Genomic DNA, 25,476 nt, shown 5'->3' on the forward strand with positions numbered 1-25,476 from the left:
TACCAGTCTGCAGTGGTTGTCAAGGTGCTGAAGGGACTCTCTGCTCCTCTTGCTGCAGTGCCATCTGCTGGCTGCGGCCTATTTTGTTATGCAGAAGAAATCTACCAGAATACCAAGCCTTTTTTTAGGAGCTGGAGTGGAGTGGCAAGCCAAAAAAGTCTGAGGCAACACCAACTCCTTGTGAAAATACACATAAGTGCAGAAACAAAAAACAAATGGAAGATATATGAGACAAAACCTAAGACAAGGCCAGATACACGCGTGCACCGAGGCACACAGACACATCTCCCTGTCCCAGAGATGCTCAGGGCCATTCAAAAACAAATCAAAACAAAACCCTCTAATTGTCTTAGCCCTTAAACCTTTCATCAACCGTTAACTAAAACAGCATCTCCTCTGGCATCATCACTAGTGACAGCTCCTGCATCAAGGCTGGATAAAGGCCGGAGCTCTTCTAACCAGGTCCTAAACAGATTCATGTTCACTAATTTATACTGACTCATGAAGCTCATCTTCATCTGAAAAAATTCACCTCTTTCTTAAATATTATGGAACTGTACTATCCTCACTGCACCTTACCTAGGTTCTCCTTACCTACATTCTCTTTACGTAGGCTCTTCTTCAACCTAAATATAGATGTTCCTAAGATACCAACACTCTGTTTTTCTTATTGTTAACTCTCCAGTGGTGACCTCTTCTGTTCCATGTTTTCAACTATGCAGAGTTCTTAGTTGATGTCCTACCCAAACTCGAGTCCTATATTTCTGAGAGATGTTCTTCTGACAGCTGTGATATTTAAAGTCAAACTCATTCCCCTCTGACTTCCCAGTTTCTATGATTACTATTCCTTTCTCATTATCACTAAACTTTTAATTTGTAAATTATCTTTCAATTAATTCTTTTTTCACGATCTCATTTCCAATTGCCCCCTTTTAATCTTACAGCCATCACCTTAGGGATTTTACCATTTTGATCTTTTCAGCATCAAGTATGTCCTCACAACACTGAACACTTATATTTGAATAACATTTTGACATTTTCAAAGCAAACACCCCTTGTTATATGATCTTATTTAATCCCCACAACTACCTTATTTCTCCTATTTTAGAGGTAAGCTGAGGTTTAATTTTAAGGACTGCCTTGTATCACACTCAAACAATAATTCTGGTGTTCCAGACTCAGGACTAAAAAATTTTGTTCCAAATCACAACTGCTGTGTTCTGTACAGCAATCACTGCCTGCTGAGTATTTGTGTAATTCCTTACCCTTCTATGCAAGGCCTTCTAGCAGCACTTTCCACTGTTTCCCAATGTGGACTGTGAGCTTCAGGTATGAAGATTATTCTATGTTCTTCAAATGTACTCCTTGCCTTCACATTTTTGCTCATGCCTTTGACTCTTTTGGCAATAACTTTATCTCCTTGTTTTGTGCTAGATGAAAACCACCCCAATTGTTGTTACTTTCTGAAAGATTAAGTCTTTCCTCCTCTGTTACTTTTAGATTTTAAGAATAATCATTACAGTTGAAGAGCTGAGATGAGTGATTAGTTGGCTAATTACTATTTCAAAGGACAGTGTAGACCACAGTATCCTACTGATTAAGCAGTTAATTGTTTACTCTGCTCAGAATTTTCCCTTTTCTATTTCTTTTTCCATGTGTCTTTCTTCCATTTCCTACTTTTTTACTTATATTTATTTCTTTTCTTCTTTCTCCCTCCACCGTATTTTTTCTTTCCTGAGTTTTATAAAGCATTTTCCTTTTTATTGAATAAAGTGACTCACTACACTTTTATTTCAAAATTAATTATGCCAAGAATTTCATATTTTTAAAAGTTGTATCCTGTTTTCTTTCTTTAAAACTGAGTTATAATGATTGCTTCTTTTTAAGGGTTGTTGAAAGATTAAATGAATTACTATTTACAACAATGCCTGACATGATGAGTGCTCTGTAATGCCAGCTAAGACTGTGGGTGTTGCTGTACAGCTGTTTAAAACAATATTCACCAGTGTCTACTGTGTGCTGGGCAGTTTGCTAGATTTTGCAGGAATAATGGCGAAAATGAGTCCCTACTCTTAGGGAACAAACTGTACTGGGGAAGAGATGAATAAGTACATTTTAATAGAGAACAGTCATTGTGTATGTAAAGACATTATCTTCAATCTTCACAACTTTTACAGAATTTTGTTTAAATGAAAAATCTGAGACTCAAAGAAGGGACATGGATGAGATCACATAGCTAGTTAGTTAGAATCCAAGCTCAGGTCTCCCTGACTTCAGAGCTTCCTTCCCCTTGTATGACACTGCCTCCGATTAGGATGTTTTTCACTGATACATATCTTGGATGGGTCTAATCCAAGCATTAGTGTTTCCATCACCCTGGGAAGACCCTAGTCTCACACCAGCCCAAAGCCTGGGTCACTGCAGGGAATAAATGGAGCACCACTGACTGGGAACTCAATTCCGACAGTCCTTCCTCAGTTCATTTCAGCCTCCACTGGAAGACTGGCAGTTGCTGCCAAATGCCTGTCAGTCAATAACAGTGGCCTGTTTGTTAGGGTTGTTGTGATCACTGTGGAGAACACTAATCAGTCATGGGGACCATGACTATGGCATTCTTGTTTAACCAAAGAGTAAGTTCAGTCCCAAAGGCACAGCTTGCAACAATAGCTTCATTTGAATTACAATGTATTTGAAAAGGGATATCAAACAGGCATTAATTTATGCTACAAATATTTCTTTCAGGACTTCTAAGTGTAAGGAATGTGCTAGCCTTTGGGAGCTCAAAGATAAATGAGAAGCAGACTCTATTTTTAATAACTTTAAGATTTAGTAGACAAGATAAGCTGTGTGTTTAAATAACCAGAACACAGTAGAGAGTTAGAAGTGTAGAAGGAAAGTGAAAACTCGGTGCTGTGGGAGTGTAAAGGAGAAAGCGCTTTCAGCTGGAGAGTTCAGGGAAGGCTTTGTGGAGGAGCAGACATTTTAGGTGGGTCTGAGAGGCATGTAGCATTTCAATAGAAAAGAAAGGTATGCTTGTGGGAAAGAGTAGTGGTGAAAGGCATGGAGATGAGAAAGTACAAGATAAGTTTATATAAATAAGCACACTCTTCCCTTCCCCCTTCACCAACTAGCTCCATTCATCTCTCAGGTCTCTGCTCAAACCTCACTTGCTCAAGAGAGGCATCTCTGACCTTCTTGGGTCACCTTCCACCATCATAAGCTTCCAGAGCTTGCAATAGCTATTTAATTCATGTCCCCTGCTACTTTGTAAGGTTCATGAGCCCAGGACTGTTTTTGTATTGTTTGTCATTTTATCCACAGTCCCATAGTACATGCTGAACATTTTACAGGTGCTTGATAAATATTTGTTGCATGAATAATTTTACATGGCCCTGTGGAACTGGAACATAGAGTTCATAAAGGAGAACAGAAGATAATACTGAAAGGTAGGTTCTTGAAAAACAGTTGACACATATGGAATGTTTGCTACATGCCAGGTACTACCCAAAGCTCCTTTAGTATTAATACATTCAAGCTTCAAAAGAACCTTAAAAGACTTGAAACTATTATTCCCATCTCACAGATGAGGAAATGGATGTACTGAGAGGTCAAGTATACTGTCTCAAAGTGACCTAGCTGGTAAGTAGTACAGCTGGGATTTCAAACCCAACTCATCTGACTTCAGAGTCTGCATGTTTAACCAAAGAATAAGGGCATTATTTGGTAAACAAGCAGATGGCTGAGACTGCATAAGATTCTTGTGGAAGTTCTGAAAGTCAATTTTATTGTGAAGTCTGATGATAGCCTGATGGGTTTTCCTTTGTAGGTGACCTTTTTTCTCTCTCTGGCTGCCTTTAATACTCTGTCCTTGTCTTTGATCTTTGCCATTTAAATTATTACATGTCTTGGTGTTGTCCTCCTTGGGTCCCTTGTGTTGGGAGATCTGTGGGCTTCCATGGTCTGAGAGACTATTTCCTCCCTCAGTTTGGGGAAGTTTTCAGCAATTATTTCTTCAAAGACACTTTCTATCCCTTTTTCTCTCTCTTCTTCTTCTGGTACCCCTATAATGCAAATATTGTTCTGTTTGGATTGGTCACAGAGTTCTCTTAATATTCTTTCATTCCTGGAGATCCTTTTGTCTCTCTCTGCCTCAGTTTCTCTGTATTCCTGTTCTTTGATTTCTATTCCATTAATAGTCTCTTGCACCTCATCCAGTCTGCTCTTAAGTGCTTCCAGAGAATGTTTTATTTCTGTATTCTCCCTCCTGACTTCATCCCTTAACTCTTACATACTTTTATGCAGGTCCATCAGCATGGTTATGACTTTTATTTTGACTTCTTTTTCAGGAAGATTGGTTAAATCTATCTCCCCAGGGCCTCTCTTGGGGGTTGTCTGGGTAATTCTGGACTGGACCAAATTCTTCTGCCTTTTCATGGCAATAGAGATAGTTGTAGGCGGGTAGCACGTGTGTCAGCTGGGAGAACAAAGTCCCTTCCTGTTTGCTGGTCACCTTGCCCTTCTCAACTGCCTGTGTCAGTTATCTGCACACCTGGAGCAACCTCCAGGTTAATCCCCTGAGCCACTGCAGGTGGGGCTGCCATCAGGGCAGCCCAGAGCCCTGCGGGGAGTGACAGGTGCACGGGGTGTGCTCTCCTGCAAGAACGGCACCCCTTTGCACCTTGCCCTGGCTTCCTCTGCTTGCGCCAGGCAGCTGCACACCGGCAGTGGCCTCTGGGTCTGGCCTGGGCATCTGTGCACCAGGAAGAGGCTCTGGGTGGGTGCTGGGGGCACAACCTCTCTCCAGTTGCTCCACTGCTGTGGGCAGGGCCACACTGGCCAGGGGGAATGAATGGCAGGCTGCTTATCACCATGAGGGGCTTCAGAGCTGTGTTGCTACCCAGGGGGCTCGGGCGCCTGAATTTCCTCAGGATTCCCAGCCTGCTGGGCTGAGTGTGCTGGGATAATTCCTTCCAGCTGTGAAGCCCCTGTCTCCTTAAGACTTTCAAAAAACACTTGCTTTTCTTTTGTCCCAGGGGAGCTGGCTGCAGGGACCTGCTCGCAGATTTTACTTTTCCGTTTCCCTAATATCTAGCACACCATGCAATGTGTGTCTGTGCTCCCGGTGCAGATTACTAGGGCTGGTTATTTAGTAGCCCTGTACTTCCACTCCCTCCCCACTCTGACTCCTTTCCTCCTGCCAGGAGTTGGGGTACGGTGAGCGCTTGGGTCCCACTGGGCCGTGGCTTGTATCTACCCGTTTCATGAGATGCTGAGTTCTCGCAGATGTAGATGTAGCCTGGCTGTTGTACTGTATCTTCTGGCCTCTCTTTTAGGAGTAGTTGTATTTGTTGTATTTTCAAAAAATATATATGGTTTTGGGAGGAGATTTCCACTGTCTTACTCATGCCGCCATCTTGACTCCAGTTTTGAAAGCCAGTTTTAAATTCTACAGTGAGCAGCATTGCAGAGGTCTGTACTCTGGGGTAGAGGAATGGTGGTGGGGATGGGGTGGGGTGGAAGGCAGGGGCAGAGTGAGAGTGGGACTGCACAACTTCTGCCTGGATTTGAGGAAGGGCTGGCTGGTAATACCTGGCCTGCCCTCTCCCATCCCATCACTAACACAAGCCTCAAGCCCACCACCCAGCCTCCTGCCTTATTCATTTCTGATAGTCCCATTCCTGCCATTCTTTCCAAATTATTATCACACAACTCAGCTCAACTCCCTTCTATCAGACACCCCAATCTGCCTCTCTGCTGACTCCGTTCTCATGTGAACAAATCTCTGTTGTTAATAAACTTTTCTTTAAAAGCTTGTTCCACTTTTTTTTTTTTTTTTGCTATAATGAAAACCTGGCTTTTCCTAGCAGTTAGAAAAGTGTCTGGCACAAATTCATAGCCTATTCATTCACTGATCATTTACTCAAGGTCCACTTTCCTGCTCCTATTTCCCTCTAAGGCTGCTTTCCTCTCTGTTTTTCTACTCTTCACTATGTAACAATACACCCCTTCCTTAATCTCTTATAACCTGGCTCCCTTCTTCACTATTGCCCTCAAACTATTTTGTTCAGATTATTCTACCAACTCCTAATTGTCACATCCAAGGCTTTTTCTTAAATCTCTTAATCTCTGGGGTACTGAGCACTCCTGACACTTGCTTCTTTTTGACTTTTTTTCCTTTTAGCTTCCAAAATAAGTTCTCCTCTGCCTCCTCTTTCTTATTTTTTCCTAATGCTAAAAAGTGACTTAAGAAATTTAAGAAAAGGCCTTGAATTTTAACCCTTTATGAATTAGACAGTCTCCTTTCAGAGAACTGCAAAATGGGTTTATTCTTCTTTCAGAGAACTGCAAAAAGGCTGAAAGCTTTTATAGGATAAAGAATAAAGAATAAGGAAGAGAAAAACAGAAAATATCCGATCAGCTGGAGCTACGTAGTCAGCCTTCCCTGGAGTGAGAAGGGCCAGAGTTGGCCTGGTGTTCAGGAATCGGCTGACTGAATATACTGTATGTCTGGTGATGAAGCATTTACGAAGACTGAAATGTTAAGTTTGGGTTTGCCCACCTGACACCCTGGGCAGCAGGTCCATTTTGGGATTAGAAATTTGTTTCAGTACTACCTCTTGGACCATTCCTTCTGTCTTTACTGTGTCTTGATTACCGTTTCTAAGGATCTGTCCTTCTCCTCCGTTTTGTCTTGCCTTTGTCCCTGTGCAATCTTTAAACTGTCACCTTTGTGTTAATGTCTTCCACACCATTTTCTCCAGTGCTAATTTCTCTCTGGATTTCAGGCCTGTGTGTCCATCTGTCTATAGGACATCTCTAGACTCTCAAACTCAGACTGAACTTATTTTTTTCCCTCCCCAATTGCTTCTCCCTTTTACTTTTCAATTTATATTAATAGCAGTCCATTCATCTAGATGTAACCCTCTCACTCCTTGGCTCCCAGATTAATTCAGATACAAAGTCCTGTAAATTCTACCTTCTAAAGTTCCTTCTTCTTAATTCAGGTTCTAATCATCTCTCATCCTAGATGATCTCCCTGCCAAAGTGATCCTTTTTAAAAAGATAGGGTCATGCAACTCTTCTGCTTAAAGACCTCCCAGGAAATCTGTAGTTTTCACAGAAAGGCCAGAGAATATTCAAGGCCTTTCACACTGGGACTACTGCTTCCTTCCAGCCTCATTTGTTGCATTCCCACCCCAGAAACGTGGCTCTGGCAATCCACCGGGAACATCTTGGAGGAGCACAGCAAGACTTTTCATTCTCTGTGCTTTATTTCTCCCCTGCTCATAACACTGCAGTTTTTTGCCTTTTGTAGATCTCACATTCAGAAGGTTGAACTATCCGCACTCCACAGTTCATGACATACTAATGTAACTGACCCTTCCAAAGTCAGACACTTGTTATTTATCTATGTATTTCCTTTATTTCTGTTCCCATTCCTCCTACTCCACAACCTTTCCAATGTATTTGATGTCTATACTTTTTATATATGTTCCTGTAAAATATGTATCTTTTGTGTGTGTATATATTTAATTTACATAAATGGTATTGGGTTATAGCTCTCATTGGGTTTCTTATTTTTTTAATTCAGCACTGTGTTTCTAAACTCGGTCCATGTTGCTTCTGATTGCTCTATAGTACCCACTGGTGTACATCCAGCGCAGTTTAACTATCCATTCCCTGACAGTGAATATTTTATACTTGACATTACTTAACAGAACAGGTCTCAACCCTATCAAACTCAGCAATGTTCTTTAAATAGCAAATCTATTATAATGTTCCTTTATTATTTGGAAGTAAAATTCACACATGACATAACCTACTGTGTAGGCAGCCTCTCACATAGTCCCCAGTGATGTCTGCCTCCTGGTATTCTCATCCTTGTGGAATTCCCTTTCCTTGCATGTGGACTGCACTTACTAACTTCTAGTGAATAGAACAGAAGTGATGGGATGTCACTTCCCAGGTTAGGTTACAAAAGAATCGTATGGCTTCTCTCTGGGTATTCTTGGTTCTCTCCCTCATCCTCACTGAGAGAAGCCAGCTGCCATATTATAAGCTTCCCTATGTAGAGAACCATGTGGCATGGAACTTAGGAGGCCTCTGGCAATAGCCAGTGAAGAACTGGGGCCCTGAGCCTGACGATCTAAAGGAACTGAATCCTTCTGAATTCTATAGCTCCTTCCTCATCAATACTTCAGATGAGACTTCAGCCCCAGCCAACACGCAGCTACAGCATAAGGGACCTCGAACCAGAGGCACTCAGCTAGACTACACCCAGATTCCTGACCCATAGAAATTGTGTGATAAATGTTTATTGTTTTAAGCCATTAAGTTTTTGGGATAATCTGTTACACAGCAATACACAAATTACATCTAACTACCCACATAATTAAAAAACAATATATAATGACCTACCTGTAATATAAAGGTAAAGACAATAAACTATGTGTTTCAATATGGAAGCATTCAGGCATGACTACACAGGAGAGTATAATGATTTCGGATTCTTGCACTTATATGTAGAATCACCAGGCACGCAGGAGGTGCAATGCAGATGGATTCTAGTGAGCATTGGCTACTCAGATTATTACAAAGTGAAAGGTCCTTTAGTGACATTATTTCTTAAAATGGTTCACAGCTCTTGGTAAGTTCCAAACAAAACAAAGTACAATATCCCTTCAATTTCAGGATAATTGCTGTTTTGCGAAAATCTCCCAGTTCTTTCATTCCTGTGTGCCTTTTTCCTTTCACACAGAACACTTCACTTCCGACACTTGTCACCATATCTGTGGGTTTTCTTTTTCCTATACCAAGCAATTCTATACCACCAGTTGATTGTGGTACAATTTGACTCAATTCTGACACTATCTACCTGGTGATAGTGACAGATCCCACAGGTTATGGGCTCAGTCCCACAAGGCTGTTCCCCATTTTAGATGCCAATCACAAGCAGTAGGTCCCAAGGTTACCCACAACTTTTGTCCAACTTGGTTACAAATAGGAGGTTCCCATCACCTCTTGCCCTTGGATTTGATTATTTTCTAGAACAGCTCACAGAATTCAGGGAAACATTTATAGTTTAGTTTACCAGTCTATTAAATGGTATGATAAAGATTTCAGATGAACAGCCAGATGAAGAGATACATAGGGAAAGGTCTGGGAGGGATCCAAGCAAAGAGCTTGTTTCCATGGAGTTGAGGGGTGTCATTCTCCCAGTATGTGGATGTGTTCCCCAACCTGGAAGCTCTTCAAACCCCTACTATTGGGATTTTTATGCCTCATGCAGGCATAATCAATTACTAACTCCATTTCCAGCCCCTCACCCTCCTCTGGAATATGGGAGGGGTAGGGTTGAAAATTCTTACCCTATCGTGGCTTGGTTTTTCTGGTGAACAGCAGCCATCCAGGAGCCCACGCAGTCACCTCATTAGAAAAAAAATGCTGCTAATGCTCTTATCATTTAGGAATTTATAATGGTTTTAGGAGCTCTGTGCCAGGAACCAGGAGCAGAGACCAAGACATGTATTTTCTATTATCTCACAGCAGCATTCCTAGAAAAATTCCATGTACCTTAAAGACACAGGAAAATGCTAACGCTTTGTGTTTATACGCTAACAAAGCTAGGTTCTAGGTTCAGATAATTATAAACAGACTTTTCATTCCCATGAATGTTAGCAGGACATTCAGAAAGTATATTGTGGGACAGTTTTTCCTTGTGTGGCACCATCTCCCATTACAGAACATCTTATATCGCTAGCTTTAGTCTTCTAAAGTCTGTGGTTTTCTCAAGCATTGTTGTAACTAAAAATTTAAATTCAGTTCCCACAAAAATTTAAATCCTCATTCTATGGGGTGGTATTGGCCCCCTACGGAACTAGTATTTTAGTTCAATAAGAACAATTATCCCCAATAACCAATACAGTGCTTGGGAATAAATAATAGTTTAACTCTAAAGTTGTTGAAATCTTTTAAATACACTCTTTGGGCAGCCCAAGGACAGCAGGGTAGGCCCCCCAATGACCCACAGCTTTGCAGTCCTGATTCAGGAATCGGTGATTCCATCTGTAGAAGCAAATTTAGGGTGACAAGGAGATACAGGCCACCTAGCCCATGACTTTCTTTTCTCTACAAATGTTTAATTTTTCCTTCGGCATTGCAGACCCTAGAGCCGCTCCCTCCCGCACGGTCCCGGTCCATCGCCAGGCTGGGAGCCCAAGCTCCTCCCCCGCAGACGGGCCCCGACTAGGCTCCGCCCCGGCTCTGCGCGTCACTGGAAGTGAGACAGCGGAAATAGTAAAACCCGCTGAAAGCGAGCGGCGGGGCCCTGGCTCTTGTGTGATGGGATGGCGGACGAGGAGGAAGACCCCACAGTGAGTGATCTCTGTTCCAACCCACTGTCTACTTTACTCCCTCGGGTGCAGTAGCAGAGGCCGAGTTCAGAATCTAGTCTGTTTTCCTTAGTGAATTCTGTCAGGAGAGTTCGGGGACTTCACGCCGCGCTAGCCTTTCCTTTCGGAGTCATCTTTTTAGTACGTGGGGCAGGACGTGAAGGAAGGTGGCCCCTTGCCTTTTGCTTTTGGTCCATATTTGCCAGACACCCTTGGAAAGGCCTAGAGCATCATCAGAGGACAAGGCTAATATTTGTTAGCGTTCATGTGAACCAACAGTTCAACTCCTAACAAAAGTTTACTTGCTATAAAGTAGTGGAAAAATAATGGACCGAAAGTCAGGGAACCTGGATTTCAAAATCTCTACTATCTGTGAGCAAGTTACTTAACTGTGAGCCTCGGTTTGCGTGTCATAAAGTGGGGTAAAGACTTACTTGAGGCAAGTGCTTAGTAAACGCTAGTTTTGTTTAATTTGTTCCAGTACCTACGTTTTTTATAGCAAAACTGTTTAGTAATAGGCCAATTTAGTTGATTAAAAACAAAAACAAAAAGACGTATGGTCTTTGGAATTTCAGGAAAGGCAGTAATTTGTTAGGGACATTGCAGAAGCCATTTCTGCATGAATCGGAAGGTGGGCTGGATATTTTTCAAGGCCTCTCAGATTCTAAGGTTTCGTGATTCCTTTTGCTGCTTGCTTTAGGCTTTCTGGCATGATATCAGGGTTGAAAATGGAAAGAAATAATGTTAATTATTAAAAACCAAATGCAGTGCTTGACATTCCTGTATATATGTTTTAATTTGTAGTTTGAGGAGGAAAATGAAGAAATTGGAGGAGGTGCAGAAAGTGGACAGGGTAAAAGAAAGAGACTTTTTTCTAAAGAATGTGAGTAGTATTTGACAATGATTTTATTATGGATGATAAAAACTTCGGTCTTGTGTATTCAAAGTAGATTAATCCTGAGTGTGTTTGCCTGTAGAGACAATATTTTCACTGTTGCCTATAAAATTGTTTAACTTGTGAATCACAGATAATAATGATACTAATCTCAGTTTATATACTTATATGTGTATAATATTTATACTTAGACATACATACATATACATACACATTTTTTTTAAAGTGAGGAGATGGTGATTGATGTTTCAATTTAGGTCCTAAAGCATACCTCCATTACTTTTCTTGTCCTTACCTTTGCAGCAGTAGGAGCAGGGGCTCCTTTGACCAAAGGCTCCATAATCCAAAGGTTATGATGAATCCTGGAACAGGTACTTAAGTTGAAGCTTTGGACTAAGGCAATGGGCAAGGCAGGATGGTAGTGAACAGTGTAAGGCATTACAATGCAACAGCATAGAGAACATAACATCTTGGTCCTCTGCTCTGTTTCTCAGATTGGTCTGACCCTTTTGACAGCAGCAAGAGGGAGAGCTGCTGCTACTGATCATGATCCAGGCAACCTCCGAAAGGCACATGGGAATGTGCTCTCCATTGCCCAGTCCTGGGTCTTTTACATATCTATATGGCTTAGTATTGACATATGAGGCAACACATGAATACACCTGGTTTATTTATCCTGAGTCCCAAGATGTCAGCAGTTCCCAGATGCTCTTGAAACTGCAGATTCAATCTTTTTTTTTTAACCACTCAAATCCTTCTCTATTTTCAGTTCCTCATCTAAAGCTGACCTCTCATTAATCAATCTCTGATGCTATGTACTCTGTTTATAGACAGTTTTACTTCTTATGTCAGTGTAAGAAGAGGATGCCTACACCAGAGCATCCCAGAGTGATGCTTGCAGTTCTTACCAGAAATCTTTATTCTTTTCGGATTGCTTTATTTTTATGATGACAATAATTTGGAATCTTCAGAGCCTTCTTGTCTTACCTGAATCTTGATATATCTTACTGACCAAGGTCTGTTCTCCTATCTTTTTTTTAAAATTAAGGTATCATTCATATATACTCTTATGAAGGTTTCACAAGAAAAACAATGTTATTGTTACATTCACCCTTATTATCGAGTCTCCCTTCATACCCCATTGCAGTCACTGTCCATCAGTGTAGTAAGATGCCACAGAATCCCTATTTGTTTTCTCTGAGCTACACTGTTTTCCCTGTGACCCAACCCCACACACACCATGTACACTAATCGTAATATCCCACAATCCCCTTCTCCCTCCCTCCCCACCTGCCCTCCCCTATCCCTCCCCTTTGGTAACCACTAGTCCTTTCTTGGATTCTGTGAGTCTCTGCTGTTTTGTTCCTTCAGTTGTACTTTGTTGTTATACTCCACAGATGAGGGAAATCATCGGGTATTTGTGTTTTTCTGCCTTACTTATTTCAGTGAGCATAATACCCTCTAGCTCCATCCATGTTGCTGCAAATGGTAGGATTTGTTTCTTTCTTAAGGCTGAATAGTATTCCATTGTGTATATGTACCACCTCTTCTTTATCCATTTACCTATTGATGGACACTTAGGTTGCTTCCCTATCTTGGCTATGGTAAATAGTGCTATGATAAACATAGGGGTACATATGTCTTTTTGAATCTGAGAAGTTGTTTTCTTTGGGTAAATTCCTAGGAGTGGAGTTACTGGGTCAAATGGTATTTCTATTTTTAGTTTTTTGAGGAACCTCCATATTGCTTTCCACAATGGTTGAACTAGTTTACATTCCCACTAGCAGTGTAGGAGGGTTCCCCTTTCTCTGCATCCTTGCCAGCATTTGTTGTTCTAGTCTTTTCGATGTTGACCATCCTAACTGGTGTGAGGTCATATCTCATTGTGGTTTTAATTTGCAATTCCAATATATGTTTGTTAATATAACACCAGTTTCATAGCATTCACTGATATTTATATGTTTACAGACCCTTTAACCATATACAGTTTATATACTTTCTATCTATTGTAAATTTTTCTTTTCCAGTGAAATATGTTTCCATATTGGTAAATTCTACCCATTAGAATATTAATGACACAGTATCTTCCTCAAAATACTTAAGTAAAAATAGTAAATTTACAGTCGAGAATCCTGGCAGACATCACTTTAGCCAAATGGTTAAAGTTAACATCCCCACTAATAAATATTGACATGAGGTACCCAGACAGGATGCATTAAGAGGGTACATCACCTCTGTGTTACCCTTTCTAGTAATGCATAATCACATTTAATCATGTGAAAACATCAGACAAACAAACTGAGAGGAATTCTAAAAGATAACTGACCAGTATTCAGAAGTGTCAAGTGAAAGAAGAGGAAAGCTGAGGAACTGTCAGAGATCAGAGGAAACTCAGGAGGCATGACAGTTTATAATGGAAAAACTGGTACAACCTGAATAAGTTCTGTACTTGTACCAGTGTTAATTTCCTAGTTTTGATAAATGTCTATGGTTATGTACAACATCAGCATAAGGGGAAGCTGGATATAGGGTATTTGGGAATTCTATGTTTTCTATGTACGATGTTAACATAAGGGGAAGCTGGATATGTCTATTTGGGAATTCTTCTATGTTTGTGCAACTCTTCTGTAAGTCTGAAATTATCTCTAAAAAAAGGGCAAAGTTTCAGAATCCAAAAAAAAAGAGAGAAAATACTGGTTCCTATGTTTGTTTTCTCCCTCCTGTATCTCTACCTAAGGCTCTTGCCAGTATAAACCTTAGGGATGTCTATCCCAGGCCGGCTTTCAAATCACCCCTTTCATTTCCTCCCTAAACCTGGTCTACTTTCTTCTCTTTTCAGTTCTGTCAGCCTTTGCTTCTCCTAATTAGGAATTTTTCCTAATGAACTCATTTCTTCCTTTGGAAGTGTTCTAGAAGTTCCTTTTTCTTTTAAATATAAAACTTACAATGAATTGTACTAGTGTTAAGTGAACAGTTTGGTGAATTTTACACATATGTATTTGTACCACCACTCAAATCAAGAAACAAAACATTTCCAATATATGACAGAGTTTCTTTAACAAATACCCTTTTGAGAATCTGATGAATTGATTCTTCTTTCCAGAAAAATGCACACACACAAATAATGTATAAAATTTTTGTGTATAATTTCAGGAGGGTTCAAGGACATCTCAAAGTTTGTCACTAGACTAACTGGGAGTTTATAGACTAGGATAAGAATCCATATGGATCCCATCTGCCCCATGTTACTAAGAAGTATAGTGTTGTGTGTAGGACTGACTATACACCCTGGAGCCAAATCATCTGGGTTCAAATTCAGGTTCCATTTCTCTATCACTCTGACCATGGGTAAACTACTTAGTTCCTGATATTTGTCATCTATATAGAATCGGGATAATAATGGTATCTACTTCAGAGGATTGTTGTGAGGATTAAATGAGATACGTGTGAAGGACTTAAACCCATGCCTGGCTTATAAGAAGAGCTGTAAGTTTTAGCTATTAGCAGTTATTTTTATTACTCTATTATACTTTCCATTTCTTTTCTATGGTTCCCTCAGATGAAACCTGAAAGAGCTATCTATGCTGGCATTTTCTCTGATCTAGGGCATAAAATGTCAAGATTCCATATAGTAAGCCCTTCACTTTTCTTTTTGGTTACTCTGTTCTTTCTGTAAGAAGGTAATTGGAACACTTGTGCTTGTGTCCTTTTCCCTATGGTAGCATCAGGAAGGATTTTGTCTTCTCTTTAACAGTTACTCACTTCCACACACATGTGCATGTGAGCATACACACACACACACACACACACACACGAAAAAACAACACACGAAAAAACAACACTCCCAGTAAAGGCTGAGCCATTGTTACTCATTCTGACCCTGCCATGGTGTTTCCTACTTAAAAGATATTCTGGAGTTGTTGGTGAGTAGATAGTAGAGGTTAGGAAAAGAATATTGATGTCTGGCTTCAGTAGCTGGAGGGAAGGAGAGTTCCTACCTAGGGAAGGCTAGGTAGGAACAGTTGATTATGAGATTGCCTAAAACCTTTTACACCAAAATTCATACTTAGATATGGCCAATACAATAAAGAAATATTTTTATACCAATACCTTCTATAACTTGGTTCAATTCTAATTTTAAAAAAGTATGAATCAAATTGTGAAATTGACCAACCAAACAAATTGTTCAAGTAAACAAAAATGATTGTTCCTTTACAGTGCGATAACAAATTGTTCAAGTAAACAAAAATGACTGTTCCTTTACAGTGCGATGTATGATGTATGGGTTTGGGGATGACCAGAATCCTTATACTGAGTCGGTGGATATTCTTGAAGACCTTGTCATAGAGTTCATCACTGAAATGGTAAGATTTATTCTGTCACTGGTTTTAGTTGATTAAGGAATTAACTAAGATAGGACTAGAACTATGGCATCCTTTTAACTTAGGCTATCCATTTGAGTGCCTGTTTTGTGGAAGTTACTAGTTACCATTTATCATTAAGGATGGAGATACATACACCCACACACACATACACATATACACACACACACAGACACACACAATATATAGATATATATTCTACTCCTTCCTCCTAAAAATTATTTATAAGGACATAATAATGAGATCCTTGGAAATAATTAAAAATATTACCCTATCATCCAACATAAGTCTTCCCCCTCTTCCCACCCCCTAGTATTTACTTAAAAGTGTCCAGTGTTTTACATAGTGGTGATAATGGTAAGCATTCTTTATACTCAAGAGTTTTACAATACATAATTCCTGTGTTCTAACCACGATTATTTTAGTAGCTACATAAAATTCTTTCAAGTTGCTTTCTAATATACATAACCATTTCCCTATTATATAAGTTATTTACAGGTTATTTTTAGCTGAATAGATAATTTTGCATGACCACATTCATGAAATTTCCCCTTTCCTTTGGTTATATTCACAGGGATAGGAATACTCAGTTTGTTTGTGCTTAGTTCTTATGAATTTTTACCCTGTGTTTTGCATTATTTCCTAATACAGTAGGAAATAATAGAAGTAAAATTACTGGGTCAGAGAGTATGCATAAAAAAATATTTTCTATTTATAAAACTAATTAATATTGATTAAATTAAAAAATGTAAAAAAGGTACAAGTAAGAAAAACCTTTAATCCTTCCACCTAGATACAACTAATGCTGAGATTTTGGTGCATATTTGTCTTTTTGCATATGTTTTTAAACTCTATAAAATTGAAATCACATATACAGTCATGGAACCTGCTTTTTCATTTAAGTCTAGCACATTTTCCCTATTTCATTGCATAATATTCTATAATGTTTTCAATAGCTTCATAATTTTAATTGGACATGTTCAAATTTGTTTATTAAATATTTAGTTTTCCTTTTTTTAATCATTGAAATAATGCTATGATGTACCTTTGTTTTTGCACAGAATGGATAAGTAATGACAGGGGATGAGATTATTTGATTATTAGAAAACTCACTGCTGTCAGCTCTTGAGATGGAGACAAAGCTTAAATGGAATGGGTGATTACAAAGAAGTTATAAAATCATTTTACACAAATGAAGGCAAAAATCACATATCAAAAAACAAAACAAAATAATCAATAAAATTCAATAGTTTTAATGTCCTTAATATTTAAAAAGTCTATAAAGTATTAAGAGAAACATTGCTAATAACACAGTAGAAAGTGGACAAAGGACATGAATAGAAAGCCAGTTCACAAATGAATAGCTATAGTAATTAGAAGAGAAAGTCTTCATAATCACCAGTATTAAATAAATAAAAATTAAGAGTAAAATATTAGATTAAAAAATTAATTGAACTTAATATGTTTCTTTGTACAGACTCACAAGGCGATGTCAATTGGAAGACAAGGTCGGGTACAAGTTGAAGATATTGTCTTCTTGATTCGAAAGGACCCCAGGAAGTTTGCTAGGGTGAAAGACTTGCTTACTATGAATGAAGAATTGAAACGAGCTAGAAAAGCATTTGATGAAGCAAATTATGGATCTTGACACCTTTTGTACATTCTCAGGTTTTGTTACCTTCTAGAGAAAACATATTAAAATGTGTATTTTCCACAATAAGGCCCTGATATTGAGCCATGTAAATGAAAAATGGAGAAACACAGTTTTCAGCCTTTATTTTCGTGTCTTTGATTTTAGAGTGATATTTGAGCCTTTAATTACCTGCTATTATATTACCATACTTGAATTACTTACTGGGTTTTAATGACCACGTGTAAGTTGAAGTACCTTGCAAACCATGCCATTCCTTCTTTTCACTGTCTAAATGATGAAGTATTATTTATCTACTAGATGCATTTGGGTCATTGTAGGCTTTATTGTAGGTGTTTAATATGTGAAATCTAAATGGCACCTTTGACTTACGATAGCTAAGACTTGTGTTTCATGAATTCTAAAACTTAGACTACAGTAGTTCATGAGGTTATTAAAAGGTGGTCAGCTGGTTTGTGTTTTTTTAAGGAGGAGATGATATACAAAAATATAAAAATACAAAATCTTTTGTCAAGTTTTAGGAGAACTCATTTTCTCAGGTCAGATAAAAGCTTCTAAAAATAAATTCTTTGAGTAGTAGGAATGGTATTGCTTAAAAAAGCTGATGGCAGGATAAGCATTTGGGGTAGTTTATTAACATATTTGTTAGTACTTGTTCATTGTGGAAATGTGTGCTTGACTAAAACCATGTGTGGCTATAGAAACCACTTTTGTAGTTAAGAATATACAGGTTTGTATGTAACTTATTAAGTTATTATTTCACTTACCTTAAAATAAGGATTAAAATTGCATTGAAAGGGATCACTGAATATAACATTAGTTCTTGTGAAACTGAATGTTTTGTGTGCCACTTATAAACTTATCTATATATCGGTACTTAGGAAAATTTTGCTTTCTTAACCTATTGATACAAAGAATTTAAAAAATGAATACTTGAGTTTGACTATGTGATTTTTCAGGCTCCCCTCTCCCCGCCATTACTAGTCACATAATTCTGGCTGCTTAATCACATTAGAAACTTTTTTCCTATTACTCTTGTAATGCTCCTGAATTGATGAGATTCAAGATAGCGAGCTGATCTTTTTGTTATTAAAAAGTAAAATCTCCTTGAAAAGTTACTCCAAGAATGGTAATCATTTGTAATAGACTCACATCAAGAAGGGGTGTGAAATAATAAAAGATGAACATATCACTATTTTTGCTAATCAGGGTCTGCTTTACCCTGAAGAAGGATCTGGTAGTAACTGGCATTAGGGGAGTTACACTGAGTACCTGTGTTAGTCATCTTGGGCCACCATAACAAAATTCAGCCTAGGTGGCTTACACAACAGAAATGTATTTTCTCACAGTTCTGGAGGCTGTAAATCCAAGATTGTTGCCAGCATGGCCAGCTTCTGGTGAGGATTCTTCCTGGATTACAGATAGATACATAGCCAAATTCTCACTGCATCCTCACATGGCTGAGAGAGAGCTCTGTTGGATCAGGGTTCCAACCTTATAACCTCATTTAATCATTTCGTCAAAGGCCCTATCTCCAATATAGTCAGATGTAGGGGGAGGGCTTCAACATGGTATTTAGGGAACACAGTTCAGTCTATAGTAGTGCCATTAGTCTATTTTGCTAATGACTGTGGCATATTAAGAAGTTTTTTATGGGACTTTGAGTTAGGACTTTAGGTTACAAGTGATAGAACTTAACTCAAAAATAGCATGAGCAAAAAGAGGAATTTATAGTCTTATCTAAACTGAAACAAGGGAAAGAATAGATGGAGTTGAGTCCCGCCTGGACTGAATCTAAGAATTTGAGGGGAATCAAGACTGCTCATCTTTACCCTAATTTTGTTTTTACTCTCAATGTGTCAAGGGAACATGGTGGCTAGCAGTCCTAGGGTTCCATTCATATTACCCTTGATCAAGGGAACTGCTTCACTTCCTAATACAGAAAATTCCAAACAAGGATTTGTGATTATCCTACTTCTGGTCCTTATTCTTCTTTGACTATCACTGTGACCAGGAAGAAGTTGTACTACATAGCCTAGATCTCAAGCCCCCACTCTGGCGTGAGAGTAGGAGGGGAGCTGGGACTTCTATTAGCAAGAAAGGATAAGAGGCTGGGGAGGTGGAGCCAAGATGGTGGTGTGAGTAGAGCAGTGGAAATCTCCCAAAACCACATATATTTTTGAAAATACAACTCTTCCTAAAAGAGAGACCAAAAGACACAGGACAACAGCCAGACTACATCCACACCTGCGAGAACCCAGCGGCTCGCGAACAGAGTAAGATACAAGCTGTGGCCAGGCGGGACCCGAGCGCCCCTCACCCCAGCTCCTGGTGGGAGGAGAGGACTCGGAGCGGGGAGGGAGAGGGAGCCCAGGACTGCTAAACACCCAGCCCTAGCCATCCACACCAGAGCGCAGACACAGTGCATGCATGGGGTGCTGGAAACTAGGGAAACAGGACAGTAAGACCTGTGAGCGGGTCCCTGCTGCCTGGCGCCCTGGGGACAAAGAAAAGCGAGTGCTTTTTGAAAGTCTTTAAGGGCCAGGGACCCTCACAGCTGGACGGAAGCGTCCTGGGACACTTAGCCCAGCAGCTGGGAATCCCAGGGAACTCTGGGCACCTTAACCCCCTGTGCAGCAGGGTGGCTCGGAGGCACCTCATGGAAATAAACAGCCTCCCGTCCGTTTCCCCTCCACTGTGGCTCTGCCATATTGGAGAGCAGCCTGAGGCAGGCCATGCCCACAGCAACTGCAGAGCTAAACTCCATAGCAGCCAGGCAAGAATCAGAGGCCCCGTCTGCGTGCAGCTGCCCAGCACAAGCCACTAGAGGTCGCTGTTCTCCAAGGAGAGGAAGGCCGCAAACCTACAAGAAGGGACGTTCTCCCAGCAGTCACTTGCCCCAGGTCAGCAATCTATCTCTATCGCCATGAAAAGGCAGAATCTGAGACAGACAAAAATCACACAGACAACACCTGAGAAGGAGATAGACCTAACCATTCTTCCTGAAAAAGAATTCAAAATAAAAATCAAACATGCTGATAGAGATGCAGAGAAATATACAAGAGCTAAGGGATGACGTCCGGAGGGAGATTACAGAAGTGAAACAATCTCTGGAAACATTTATAAGCAGAATGGATAAGCTGCAAGAGGCCATTGATGGAATAGAAACCAGAGAACAGGAACGCATAGAAGCTGACGCAGAGAGAGATAAAAGGATCTCCAGGAATGAAACATTTTATTAAGAGAATAGTGTGACCAATCCAAAAGGAACAATATCCACATTATAGGGTTACCAGAAGAAGAAGAGAGAGAAAAAGGGATAGAAAGTGTCTTTGAAGAAGTAATTGCTGAGAACTTCCCCAAACTGGGGGAGGAAATAGTTGCTCAGACTACGGAAGTACACAGAACTCCCAACAGAAAGGACCCAAAGAGGACAACACCAAGACACATAATAATTAAAATGGCAAAGATCAGGGATAAGGACAGAGTATTAAAGACAGCGAGAGAAAAAAAAAGGTCACCTACAAAGGAAAACCCATCAGGCTATCATCAGACTTCTCAACAGAAACCTTACAGGCCAGAAGAGAATGGCATGATACATTTAACGCAATGAAACAGAAGGGCCTTGAACCAAGGATACTGTATCCAGCACAATTATCATTTAAATGTGATGGAGGGATTAAACAATTCCCAGACAAGCAAAAGTTGAGGGAATTTGCCCCCCACAAACCACCTCTAGAGGGTATTTTAGAGGGACTGTTCTAGTTGGGAGCACTCCTAAAAAGAGCACAGAATACAACACCCAACCTATGAAGAATGGAGGAGGAGGAATAAAAAGGGAGAGAAATAATCATGAGGCTGCGTTTATAACAGCTCAATAAGTGAGTTAAGTTAGACAGTAAGGTAGTAAAGAAGCTAACCTTGAACCTTTGGTAACCACGAATCTAAAGCCTGCAGTGGCAATAAGTACATACCTATCGATAATCACCCTATATGTAAATGGACTGAATGCACCAATCAAAAGACACAGAGTAATAGAATGGATAAAAAAGCAAGACCCATCTATATGCTGCTTACAAGAGACTCACCTCAAACCCAAAGACATGCACAGATTAAAAGTCAAGGGATGGAAAAAGATATTTCATGCAAACAATAGGGAGGAAAAAGCAGGCGTTGCAATACTAGTATCAGACAAAATAGACTTCAAAACAAAGAAAGTAACGAGATAAAGAAGGACACTACATAATGATAAAGGGCTCAGTCCAACAAGAGAATATAACCATTATAAACATATATGCACCCAATACAGGAGCACCAATATAACAGAATTAAAGGAGAAAATAGAATGCAATGCATTCATTTTGGGAGACTAACACACCACTCACTCCAAAGGACAGATCCACCAGACAGAAAATAAGTAAGGACACAGAGGCACTGAACAACAAACTAGAACAGATGGACCTAATAGACATCTATAGAACTCTACATCCAAAAGCAACAGGATACACATTCTTCTCAAGTGCACATGGAACATTCTCCAGAATAGACCACATACTAGGCCACAAAAAGAGCCTCAGTAAATTCCAAAAGATTGAAATCCTACCAACCAACTTTTCAGACCACAAAGGTATAAAACTAGAAATAAATTGTACAAAGAAAGCAAAAAGGCCCACAAACACATGGAGGCTTAACAACATGCTCCTAAATAATCAATGGATCAATGACCAAATTAAAATGGAGATCCAGCAATATATGGAAACAAATGACAACAACAACACAAAGCCCCAACTTCTGTGGGACGCAGTAAAAGCAGTCTTAAGAGGAAAGTAAATAGCAACCCAGGCATATTTAAAGAAGGAAGAACAATTCCCAATGAATAGTTTAATGTCACAGTTATCAAAATTGGAAAAGGAAGAACAAATGAAGCCTAAGGTCAGCAGATGGAGGGACATAATAAAGATCAGAGAGGAAATAAATAAAATTGAGAAGAACAAAACAATAGAAAAAATCAATGAAACCAAGAGCTGGTTCTTCGAGAAACAAAATAGCTAAGCCTCTAGCCAGACTTATTAAGAGAAAAAGAGAGTCTACACACATCAACAGAATCAGACACAAGAAAGGAAAAATCACGATGGACCCCACAGAAATACAAAGGATTATTAGAGAATACTATGAAAACCTATATGCTAACAAGCTGGAAAACCTAGGAGAAATGGACAACTTCCTAGAAAAATACAACCTTCCAAGACTGACCCAGAATGAAACAGAAAATCTAAACAGACCAATTACCAGCAATGAAATTGAATCGGTAATCAAAAAACTACACAAGAAGAAAACCCCTGGGTCAGATGGATTTACCTCAGAATTTTATCAGACATACAGAGAAGACATAATACCCATTCTCCTTAAAGTTTTCCAAAAAATAGAAGAGGAGGGAATACTCCCAAACTCATTCTATGAAGCCAACATCACCCTAAAACCAAAACCAGGCAAGGACCCCACCAAAAAGGAAAACTACAGACCAATATCCCTGATGAACGTAGATGCAAAAATACTCAACAAAATATTAGCAAACCGAATTCAAAAATACATCAAAAGGATCATACACCATGACCAAGTGGGATTCATCCCAGGGATGCAAGGATGGTACAACATTTGAAAATCCACCAACATTATCCACCACATCAACAAAAAGAAGGACAAAAACCACATGATCATCTCCATAGATGCTGCAAAAGTATTTGACAAAATTCAACATCCATTCATGATAAAAACTCTCAACAAAATGGGCATAGAGGGCAAGTACCTCAACATAATAAAGGCCATATATGATAAACCCACAGCTAACATCATACTGAACAGCGAGAGGCTGAAAGCTTTTCCTCTGCGATTGGGAACAAGACAGGGATGCCCAGTCTCCCTACTGTTATTCAACATAGTACTGGAGGTCCTAGCCTCGGCAATTAGACAGAACAAAGAAATACAAGGAATCCAGATTGGTAAAGAAGAAGTCATACTGTCACTATTTGCAGATGACATGATATTGTACATAAAAAACCCTAAAGACTCCACTCCAAAACTACTAGAACTAATACTGGAATTCAGCAAAGTTGCAGTATACAAAATTAGCACACAAAAATCTGTGGCTTTCCTATACACCAACAATGAACTAATAGAAAGAGAAATGAGGAAAACAGTTCCATTCACAATTGCATCAAAAAGAATAAAATACCTAGGAATAAACCTAACCAAGGAAGTGAAAGACCTATACCCTGAAAACTATAAGACACTCTTAAGAGAAATTAAAGAGGACACTAACAAATGGAAACTCATCCCATACTCCTGGCTAGGAAGAATTAATATCGTCAAAATGGTCATCCTGCCCAAAGCAATATACAGATTCGATGCAATCCCTATCAAATTACCAACAGCATTCTTCAATGAACTGGAACAAATAGTTCAAAAATTCATATGGAACCACCAAAGACCCCAAATAGCCAACGCAATCCTGAGAAGGAAGAATAAAGTTGGGGGGATCTCTCCCCAACTTCAAGCTCTACTACAAAGCCACAGTAATCAAGACAATTGGCGCAAGAACAGAGGCACAGACTAGTGGATCAGAATAGAGACTCCAAACATTAACCCAAACATATATGGCCAATTAATATATGGTAAAGGAGCCATGGACATACAATGGGGAAATGACAATCTCTTCAACAGATGGTGCTGGCAAAACTGAACAGCTACATGTAAGAGAATGAAACTGGATCACTGTCTAACCCCATACACGAAAGTAAATTCGAAATGGATCAAAGACCTGAATGTAAGTCATGAAACCATAAAACTCTTAGACAAAAAAATAGGCAAAAATCTCATGAACATAAACATGGGTGACTTCTTCATGAACATATCTCCGCGGGCAAGGGAAACAAAAGCAAAAATTAACAAGTGGGACTATATCAAGCTGAAAAGCTTCTGTACAGCAAAGGACACCATCAATAGAACAAAAAGGTATCCTACAGTATGGGAGAATATATTCATAAGTGACAGATCAGATAAAGGGCTGACATCCAAAATATATAAAGAGCTCACACACCTCAACAAACAAAAAGCAAATAATCCAATTAAAAAATGGGCAGAGGAACTGAAAAGACCATTCTCTAAGGAAGAAATTCATATGGCCAACAGACACATGAAAAGATGCTCCACATCACTTGTCATCAGAGAAATGCAAATTAAAACTACAATGAGATATCATCTCACACCAGTAAGGATCGCCATCATCGAAAAGACGATCCACAACAAATGTTGGGGATGTTGTGGAGAAAGGGGAACCCTCCTACACTGCTGGTGGGAATGTAAATTAGTTCAACCATTGTGGAAAGCAGTATGGAGGTTCCTCAAAATGCTCAAAATAGAAATACCATTTGACTCAGGAATTCCACTTCTAGGAATTTACCCTAAGAATGCAGCACTCCAGTTTTAAAAAGACAGATGCACCCCTATGTTTATCACTGCACTATTTACAATAGCCAAGATATGGAAGCAACGTAAATGTCCATCAGTAGATGAATGGATAAAGAAGATGTGGTACATATACACAATGGAATATCACTCAGCCATCAGAAAAAAACAGATCCTATCATTTGCAACAACATGGATGGAGCTAGATGGTATTATGCTCAGTGAAATTAGCCAGGCGGAGAGAGACAAGTACCAAATGATTTCACTCATATGTGGAGTGTAAGAGCAAAGAAAAACTGAAGGAACAAAACAGCAGCAGAATCATAGAACCCAAGAATGGACTAACAGTTACCAAAGGTAAAGGGATTGGGGAGGGTGGGTGGGAAGGGAGGGACAAGGGCGGGGAAAAAGAAAGGGGGCATTACGATTAGCATGTATAGTGTGTGGGGGGCATGGGGAGGGCTGTACAACACAGAGAAGACAAGTAGTGAGTTTACAGCATCTTACTACGCTGATGAACAGTGACTGTGAAGGGGTATGTTGGGGGGACTTGGTGAACGGGGGAGCCTAGTAAACATAATGTTCTTCATGTAATTGTAGATTAATGATACCAAAAGAAAAAAAAAATAAGAGGCTGGGCAGACAAAAATAACTAATGTGCACTGACTTGATTCATTGTTAGCTTCAAATTCT

General features: G+C 39.5%; 1 protein-coding gene across 1 annotated transcript; it reads left to right on the forward strand.

Moving 5' to 3' along the window:
* Positions 1 to 10,225: 10,225 nt before the first annotated feature.
* Positions 10,226 to 18,437, forward strand: TAF13 (TATA-box binding protein associated factor 13). The gene is made up of 4 exons (XM_017657958.3): positions 10,226 to 10,373; positions 11,196 to 11,274; positions 15,553 to 15,650; positions 17,146 to 18,437. The coding sequence occupies exons 1-4, from the start codon at positions 10,347 to 10,349 to the stop codon at positions 17,314 to 17,316; spliced, it is 375 nt and encodes a 124-aa protein (XP_017513447.1). The 5' UTR covers positions 10,226 to 10,346; the 3' UTR covers positions 17,317 to 18,437.
* Positions 18,438 to 25,476: the final 7,039 nt, after the last annotated feature.

Source organism: Manis javanica, chromosome 4 (assembly GCF_040802235.1).
Source record: "Manis javanica isolate MJ-LG chromosome 4, MJ_LKY, whole genome shotgun sequence".
In the NCBI taxonomy this organism is placed as follows: domain Eukaryota; kingdom Metazoa; phylum Chordata; class Mammalia; order Pholidota; family Manidae; genus Manis; species Manis javanica.

What these genes read in the sequence shown, in the direction of transcription:
- TAF13 (XM_017657958.3), top strand. Translation starts at nt 10,347, where the DNA reads ATGGCGGACGAGGAGGAAGACCCCACA. An exon ending in GAGACTTTTTTCTAAAGAAT is followed by an intron (nt 11,275 to 15,552) that starts GTGAGTAGTATT and finishes GTTCCTTTACAG; the next exon opens with TGCGATGTATGATGTATGGG. An exon ending in TAGAGTTCATCACTGAAATG is followed by an intron (nt 15,651 to 17,145) that starts GTAAGATTTATT and finishes TTCTTTGTACAG; the next exon opens with ACTCACAAGGCGATGTCAAT.